The sequence below is a fragment of the Telmatherina bonti genome, assembly GCF_933228915.1.
Source record: "Telmatherina bonti genome assembly, chromosome: 19".
NCBI classification, from domain to species: Eukaryota; Metazoa; Chordata; class Actinopteri; order Atheriniformes; family Telmatherinidae; genus Telmatherina; species Telmatherina bonti.
Genome location: NC_136617.1, coordinates 20478724 through 20487808, shown reverse-complemented (window position 1 = coordinate 20487808; position 9085 = coordinate 20478724). Strand labels below are relative to the sequence as shown.

The 9085-nt window shown below is 38.9% G+C and overlaps 1 protein-coding gene across 1 annotated transcript; it reads left to right on the top strand.

Moving 5' to 3' along the window:
• Positions 1 to 3382: 3382 nt before the first annotated feature.
• Positions 3383 to 8381, top strand: klhl38a (kelch-like family member 38a; the record flags this gene model as incomplete). Its single annotated transcript, XM_079258277.1, has 4 exons — positions 3383 to 3521; positions 5525 to 6880; positions 6986 to 7091; positions 8092 to 8381. Exons 1-4 carry the CDS (start codon positions 3504 to 3506, stop codon positions 8379 to 8381), a joined length of 1770 nt encoding a protein of 589 aa, XP_079114403.1. The 5' UTR covers positions 3383 to 3503.
• Between the last annotated feature and the right edge of the window lie 704 nt (positions 8382 to 9085).

Here is a 9085-nt window from a genome sequence, read left to right as displayed (position 1 = left end):
ATTAAGTGAAATTGGGTAATTTCTCAGGGAACACCTGATAATCTCGCATGGCACACTAGTGTGCGGCACAGTAGTTAAAAAAAACACTGCTTTAAAACAAAAAACAGAGGATAACTTCACTGTAGGCCAACTTCAAAATGTTAATAATTATAGAAATGATAAAAGCAATGTCATGTCGTTTTATGTTCTATTATGCAAACTCAAATTAATGAAGAGTACGCTTTGAAATGATTTGAAGAATAGCAAATGTTTCTGCAAAAAGTTCCTGCAAAAAAGTTCTTTTTTTCAAGAACAGAGAACAAATCAAACTGTTAAATGTGCATTTAAAAATCTACATGTTTTTTTTAGGATTATGGTGATCATTGATGATGCTCAAAGCAGAAATTCTTTATTTAGTAAGAAGATTTTATTTTATACTGAATCAGATTTTATTGCAGACATAAAATGCCATCTCTATTTAGCAGTAAAAACAGATGCAGCACAGATAGAAAATGAAAATTTAAGCAAGCGCAGTAAAGTAAAAGTAGAAAGTCATAGTCTCTTCAATCTCAACCTGCAGTTCTGAGAAAGCCCTTTTTGTGTTGATTTTCCGCTTTGTACCTTACACTGGTCTGCAGCAAACCCCATGACATACAAGCATCAAACTGTCACTTACTTACTGGTGTCAGTGTAGGATTTCACTTTGTGGTAGAGTCCACCAAAGCTGCACATGTTCACATGTCAAGACGTGCTGACAGCTCACTTACTTGCAACTATGTCATTCAATCTTCGAGCATGAAACTCCAATTCCTTGCCATATGCTGCTAAACAAACATGTTCATAATTCATTTGGCTGTCCTGCAAGCTGTGGGGAGTCCAGAGCAAGGCTGCAGATAAAGCCCAGCCCTGAGAGAAAGAAATGATACAGGATAAAATAACAAACAAAACAGTTTCATGACAAAAGAAGAGAAATTTTATGTTTGTTTAGATTAAGTCGCTTTCATAAACACACCAAATTTGCAATACCCGTGTATCTAAAAAAAAAATTTCAGATATTTTTGACTTGTGACCTGTTGAAAAAGGATACATTTTTTAGACTTTTCTATGACATAAGCTGAACTAGACATGCTCTAATGTATACATGTTGTTTGGGTTCTTCTTGTACTTTAGTTTGAGCTGTAAATGGTAATCATTTCTACTGTAAATAATCATTGGATCTTTGATTCCATTTGCAATCTATTTGTGCTAAACATAAGATAAAACCATCAAAAAGAAAAGTTTGCTTCAACTCAAACTGATTTAGCTCCATCTCACTGTTTTCTTTTAGCAAATGGTAAAATGGTTTTAGCATTGCAAATGTTTACTCTTCTTTTGCTGCATTCCACTTTGCAACTATTGGATCACAGTGTTTCACAATGTAATGATGGCCCATGTTTATTTTGGGTGTATCATACGAGGCCCCCACTTTGTATCTATAGTTTATTAAGTGTAGGGTAATGATTTCCATTTTGATGGGGTGTTAGATTTATATTAAAAAAAAATCTTTGTTATTTAATCGTTAGAAATCTGATAGTATGGACATTTAAAAAAGCTGTAGGCTACCAGTAGAGAGGAAAACTTGTGGAATAAGTATGATAAAGATTTGAGATTTTGTTCTTCATTATGTAAACTGAAAAATGTTTTAAAAAATCTTGTGGTAAATAAATACAAAAGCAAGGTGTGATGATCATTGCTTGATAAAGTACAAATTTGTCTTGCCATTTGGAATATTTGTATGTGTAAGAGGCTCTGGCTTCCCATTCCAATTTTTCAGTCAATCTTTTTTTTTTCTCTTTTTTCAAATTGAAGATAATTCTGGATTAATGACATTTGAAATAAAAAATTACAGTGAACTAAAACTAATTGATTGTAAAGATAACATTCATTACAAACATGCTCCATTTACGTCTCGGGGGCTACACAGTGAATGAAAACATATAAAATATGGTATCATTGTTGAATAAAACCTTGGGAATAAAATAATTGAGATATTTAAACAAATCTTTTAACATACAGTGCAAACCTAAAGCATTAACAAGGGCTGAATTCCACATCTGCATCTTTGCCTGCTAGATAGTTGTAAAATTCAGACAAAAGCTGAACTTTTGTCATTTGAATCACAACCCTCACCCATCTGTGCTTGTCTTATTTCAAGTCAAAATGCACTGAGCCGACTCCACCTACTGAGGAGACTCAGGTCTTTTGGAATGCAGGGAGCACTACTGAGGACATTTTATGACTCTGTGACATCTACCATCTTCTACTGAGTTAACCTTAGCAGTGGACAGGAAAAGACTGAATAGACTGGTAAGAGGAGCCAGCTCTGTCCTGGGGTGCCCACTTGTTTCTGTGGAAGAGATGGGAGATCGGAGGATGCTGGCAAAGCTATCATCCCTGACAGGGAATACCTCTCACCCCATGCACAGCACTGTCACAGCACTGTCATTTAGCAACAGGCTGCTCCACCCATGCTGTGTGAGGGAGCGCTACCACAGGTCCTTCCTCCCAGCTGCTGTCAGACTTTACAATCAGGCATGCTCACAGTAAAACACATATGTATGTGATCATAATGTGCAATAAGAATTCTGCACTGAAGTCACTTTGTCATGTTATTCTCATTGTTACATCCATTCATTACTGTACTCACTTTTTCTTTGTTTTTTTATGTTTCTCCTCGTGTTTTACAATGTGTGTTTCACACTTCCCTCGTTGCTGTAACAACGTGAATTTCTCCTGTGGGGGACGAATAAAGGATTATCTTATCTTATCTTATCTTATCTTATCTTATCTTATCTTATCTTATCTTATCTTATCTTATCTTATCTTATTTCTTATTTCTTTTTTCTTATTTTCTTTCTCTCTTTCTTATTTTCTTTTTTTTCTTATTTTCTGTCTTTATCTTAAGTTTCTTAGTGCATATGCTGAAATTGCAACATTGATTCATTTTCTGTAGACTGGGGCATAGAAACACCTCCACCCCATTAGAAAACTGAGTCGGTTCTTCCAGCTGTTTCTCCTGATCAAGCTGGCCCATCAGCACTGATCTATATTTGCATTCAACCTGGGTGGGACACATGTGTAAGGAGGCAGACTCAAACGGCAGAGGGAAAAGGATAAAGGTTAGCAGCTCAGGGACACTGATTAAACACTTGCCTGGGTGAGCATGCAATGGCTGAGTCAGAACCCCATGATGATTGTGCTTATTTGTAAACACTCCCTCTACTGGATCCTAGCAGTGCTGAACAGCTCTGTGTCACATGAGAGGCCTGCATGGAGTCACGGTGGGCCAGGATACTATTCTTAGATGAAGGAATGTACACAGTGGCCTCATGGCAATCTCTGCAGCGCCTAACGGGGAAACCTTGTCATTTCTCTGTGTCATGCTCCTTTTCTAACTTCTCTCTGGATAATCGTTCAGCTCTTTTCCCTTTTCTACTTTATGATTTTTATCGGCATAGACTGAGAAGACACTGTGGGAATTATTAATGCTGTGTGAGATGGAGGTAAGAATTCATCTTGATAAATGTTATTCATGAATGACTGATGTTCTGTTGATCAGAGACACGTTAATGACAAATCATTCAGTCTAAATATTATGTTAACATCTAATATGTCAGGGAAATCTTTTAGGGTTTTAACCGTGTAATCTTTCATTGGTTAGGAGGTCACTCTGGTAAGTTTAAAGGAGTCAGGAGCCAGTGTGTACTTCATGTTATTTCGTGTGACTTGTTCAAATAGGATAATAACTTTTATATAAGAATATAAAGTAAGAGTATTAGAGAATATAAGTGTAGAACTTAAACATGATTGGTTTATTGAAAAATCAGTCAACTTAAATATATCCTGAGCGATTTAATTTCATCAACACATTAGATTTAGTTTCCAAAGTGTTACATTATCAGTATGCAAGTTTGCTTCTTCACCAGCAATCTGAGGTAAAATTACCTGTTGTGATACGCCACTGTCAGCTACTCGCATTTAATGATACAAAATAATGATTAGGTGTCTAAATATATCAGGCAGGCTTGGCCCCATAAGTGGGAGTAAATCAGTGTTTGAAGCAGGGATGATTAAAAGACTTAAGGTTGCTAATAGTCACTGAAAATCACAGCAGATCATCACAGACCTTCCCACTGGGCATAGTTGGATTCTAGCAGGAGAGAGGGGGAGAAATGGTAGAAGAAAAACATAACATGTAGAAAATAGCAACAGAAGTTGTGTGGGAGATACGAGTCCAGAGGGAAAGATTTAGAGTGATGGAGAGACAAACACAGATGGTCTGTTGACACAGTCTTTTAATGTTAGCTGTGATGGGCAGCTTGATAACAGATGTGGCCCAATGGAGGATGGCTGTATCACGATCACTTAAATAGGCTTTAAAATAGATGTGAGTGAGTCAGTGATTCATATTGAGCACAGCTGCTCTGTAGGAGTCATAAATGAATGGCTTTCATATAAACCAGAAGATGAGACCAAGAGTTTCATCTGTTTGCAAGAGTTATTGATATGTTGGAAATTCCTGTACATTCCTGCACATGCATGGAAATTCCTTCTAAGTTTGCCAAGTAAATGTAATTTATCTTTGTCATTCTTCATTTTTCTTAGTTTCTATTGAGTGAAATTCTTTGCAATAACTCAGTTTTGTTTGTTTTGTTTTTTCATTTATTTGAAACAATAAATTATACGCCAATCAAACGTAAAACATCATTTAATGTAGATTCCACAGACACGTCGCTTTTTATTAGCAATTCTGTATGTCAGCAATTATTTCTCTTAATTATTTCCCAAACACACTGTTGTCATTCATGGACCAAGTTGAACTACAGTGTCACATCACCTGAGTCCTAAGCCGACATTTGTACATATAAGAAAGATCTACAACATCACAACGATAATTTTGGTCTGTTTAAACAGGCAAGAAGTGTTTAAATCAAAACATATTCATTAGAATCGTACCAAGACAAAATAACAAGTACGCTCACTTTGAATTTGATGCCTGCATCGTGTATCAAAAAGGAAGAGACAGAAACATGTATCACTATGTTGCATCATTTTTTCTGTAAACAACAATCTCTTAGCATTCGGGAACTGCCTGAGGACATCAATCATTAATCAAGTTTGACCCAGAAAAAGTGGTTACAGATTATCTTTTGTTAATTTTCTAATAAACATGAATAGCCATATGTATTGTATTTATTGAAATCCATTTGTGACTATGCATTAAGAAGATTAACTTTCTCAAACAGCTTACATTTGGTTCTCCAACTCTTCCCTGTTTTTATTTCTAATAGATTTAAGATGCTCAGTTGCTAATTAAGCCAATTGTTGTAAATAAAACTTTAAACAGAGCAGTGTGAGCAATATGAAATGTAATATTTTAATCAGTTCTACAAAGTTATTGCATGAGACACAAATGATCCTTCCACATAGTGTGTATTAGTTACCCAGTTTCAGCCACATCTTCTCATTCAGAAATCTGTGTTTTTTCTGTTCTGCCTTCTACAAGATGGCCTTTAGATCACAGGAAGTTTTCTCTTTCAAAGACTCTGAACTTCCCAGTCACCTGCTTGGCCAGCTCAACATCCTTCGACAGGAGCGCATCCTGACAGACGTCCTGCTCTGCACTGAACATCAGGAGATCCCCTGCCACAGGAACATCCTGGTGTCCAGCAGCCCGTACTTCCGCGCCATGTTCTGCAGTAACTTCCTGGAGAGCAGCCAGGCTCGTGTTCATCTGAAGGGAATCTCTTCAAATGTGCTTTCTGGCATTGTGGACTACGTTTATACAGGCTACATCACTATCACCATGGAGATTGTACTACCACTCATGCAGGCAGCATCCATGCTCCACTATGGAGGACTTTTTGAAGCCTGCTCTATGTTCCTTCAGGAGCAGCTGAGTCCAGAGAACTGTCTGAGCATGATCCGGTTGTCTGAGATCCTTCACTGTGAGAGTCTGAGGGAGCGGGCCAAGGAGATGGCTGTGAGGTGTTTCTCTGACGTCGCTGCCACAGAGGATTTCTGTGAGCTGTCTCTTCCTGAGCTCATGTGTTACCTGGAGGATGATCGGCTTTGTGCTGAGGAGGAGCAAGTCTTTGAGACCCTCCTGGCATGGATCCATCATGACCCCTTCTCACGACGCGGTGCCATCCATGACCTCTTCAAAAAAGTCCGTCTACGCTACATCCATCCAACTTACCTCTTCCAGTTCATTGCCAACGACCCACTGGTGCAGTCGTCCACCCTCTGTACTGAGATAATTGAGTCAGTTCGCCGTCTTATGCTCACAGCCAGTGCCAAGTGTAGCCGTGAGCTGAAGCCGCTCTGGACCACACCCAGACGTTACACTTGTAGAGAGAAGCTGGTGGTGGTTGGAGGACGCAAAAACAATGAGCAAACTTCACGGGAAGCACTGCTGTACGATGAAAGAACTCATCGATGGCAATGGTTGGCTAAGCTCCCTCTGCGCCTCTACAAAGCAGCGTATGTGTGTATCCACAGCATCCTTTACGTTCTTGGGGGCCTCAGCCTCTGCATGACTTCAGGCGACAGCTCGGTCAGTGCCACAGTTTACACACTGTCCCTCAAAACGAACCAGTGGAGGACGGCTGAGCCCATGTTGGAGCCACGATATGCCCACCAAAGCGTGTCCTACCTGCACTTTATTTTTGTGTTGGGAGGCATTGGGGTGGACAAGCGGATCTCACGGTCAGTAGAGAGGTACAACAGTATGTTCAATCAGTGGGAGGGAATGGCACCGATGCCCACAGCGGTGCTTCATCCAGCTGTTGCAGCAAGCGATCAAAGGATATATGTTTTTGGAGGGGAGGATGCCATGCAGAACCCCGTCAGGCTTATTCAGGTAAAGACTCCAGAGATTTCAGGATGTTATACTAAGATGCTGCGAATGATCCTTCCCTTTGCGTAGGTAAACAAGCTGCATGTTGATGCTTTTGTTGTGCCACAGGTGTATCACATCTCTCGTAACTTGTGGTCCAGGCTGGAGACAAGAACAGTGAAAAATGTCTGTGCTCCTGCTGCTGTTATAGAGGACAAGATCTACATCGTAGGAGGTGACTACACACATTTCTGATAAGTTCTTATGTAGAATGATATTTGCTGTCTTATGATTGATACAGTCCCTTATCCTTTACATTCTTCTGTATGCTTTCTGGATGTTTCACTTTGACTCTGTGCATGTGGCTTTTTTGTGCTTGGAAACAGTGTGTAGAGCCACAAAGTAAAACAAAAAAAAATGCGTAGCTCTCACCTTAGTTTGGTTTTTATATCTCTTCTGGATTTGAATTTAGAAGGTGCTAAAAAATAAATGGTGAATAGAAATAGGGAAAATTTAAAAAAAAAAAACTTACCCCATTACAAAAACAGTTGCTTTTACTCCTCATCATCCCTCCCTATCCCTTACCACTGTTCTGTAAAAACTCTCTTTAGGACTGTTTCACTAATAAATAAATTTATAGAAGGGGTGCTGAATGAGACAGATGCTGAATTAATGTCTCAACATTTTTTTTAATAACATTGAAGTCAAATGTACAACTACTCTAGCAAACTATATATATATTTGCATAGTTTGGTATTTGCAAAATGTAACTAAAGCCTCTTTAAAGTATAGAAAATTTCAGTGTTTGGAAAAGGAAGTTTTGGTTTTTATTCTAATATAATGGACGATTGTGTACTTTCTTAAAACAGCTGGACATTCTAGTGTCTATTAATAGTTACAAAAACATTTAGAAATATATCTACTTAAATCTGCTTTAAGAATTTTAGATGCAAATCTGGCTTTTTAGTCCTTATTTTCTAATTCATGATAAAAGCTCAGCTTTATCATGAATCATGAAGTCAGAACAATCATTTGTTTATGTTCTGTAGCCAATGCATTTTGAATTTATTTCCAACAAGGCATAGCAAATACTTGCAGTGAATCCTAAAAAGGTCAAGTAATTAAATAAGATAGTTTTGTGTAGACTAATCAATAATATACTTTCAAGTCACTATAATATTAGATATCACATAAAGTGTCAGTTGAAGTTTGTTAAATGAAAATTTCATTCCCAGGATATACCAGGCGAATGATTGCCTACGACACCAAAGCCAACAAATTTGTCAAGTGTGAGAATTTGAAGGAGCGAAGGATGCATCACAGCGCTACAGTGATCAATAATAAGCTCTACGTCACCGGAGGACGCATCCTAAATGGCCACGATGTCATTGAGGACTCGGACTGCTTTGAGTGTTATGACCCTAAAACAGATGTTTGGACCTCCAAAGGTTCCCTGCCTTACAAGCTGTTTGACCACGGCTCTCTGCCACTTGTCTGCGTTTCCAACAGGCCCAACCCACCGTGACCCACCAGCTCGTCAGCCACTTTGGGGCGAAGTCTTCACTGTGTGCTCTTCACCTCTCCTTTGCCATGATTTATTGGCCTCTGCCTACATCAGTGGGAAACCATTTCAGGCTGACAGCATTCCTTCACGCAGCTCAGTCTCTGCCACAACTTAGCGGCATGTTAGGTCGGGCTGACTTTTGTCTGAATCAAAGAGGAGCCCGTGAAGAGGTGTCATTTCTGAGGCACCTGGTGTGGAACTGAAGTGACAAACCCAGAGATGATGAGAGGTAGTCATAGTCACACAACAAGCACTTGTTTAAACACATATGTCATGCAAAAAAAAGTTTTTTTTAAACCAGATGGCTTCATTCATTCAAAGCAATCCTAAAGTGTTAATGCTTTGATTTCTCTGGAATTCATACACAGCATATCAGTCAGTGCTGCAGATGCAATTTATTTTTCTGCAGTACTTAAACATGGCGAGTGTTTGGCTTGATACCTAAGCTTTGTCTTGTAAAACTGAAATGGCCTGTGCCAATTTGCACTTCATAGACAGTAAATACTGCATTCCTTTTTGACCCACTTGTTGTCCTCAGAGTGCACTTGTTGATGAGAAAAGTTGTCAGAAAGCACAAGCAGAAGAGATACAACAGCTGCAGCGACGGTTACGTTTGATGAAATACTGGCCCTATACAGTTGTTCAGGGAATAGTTGTGTGGATGG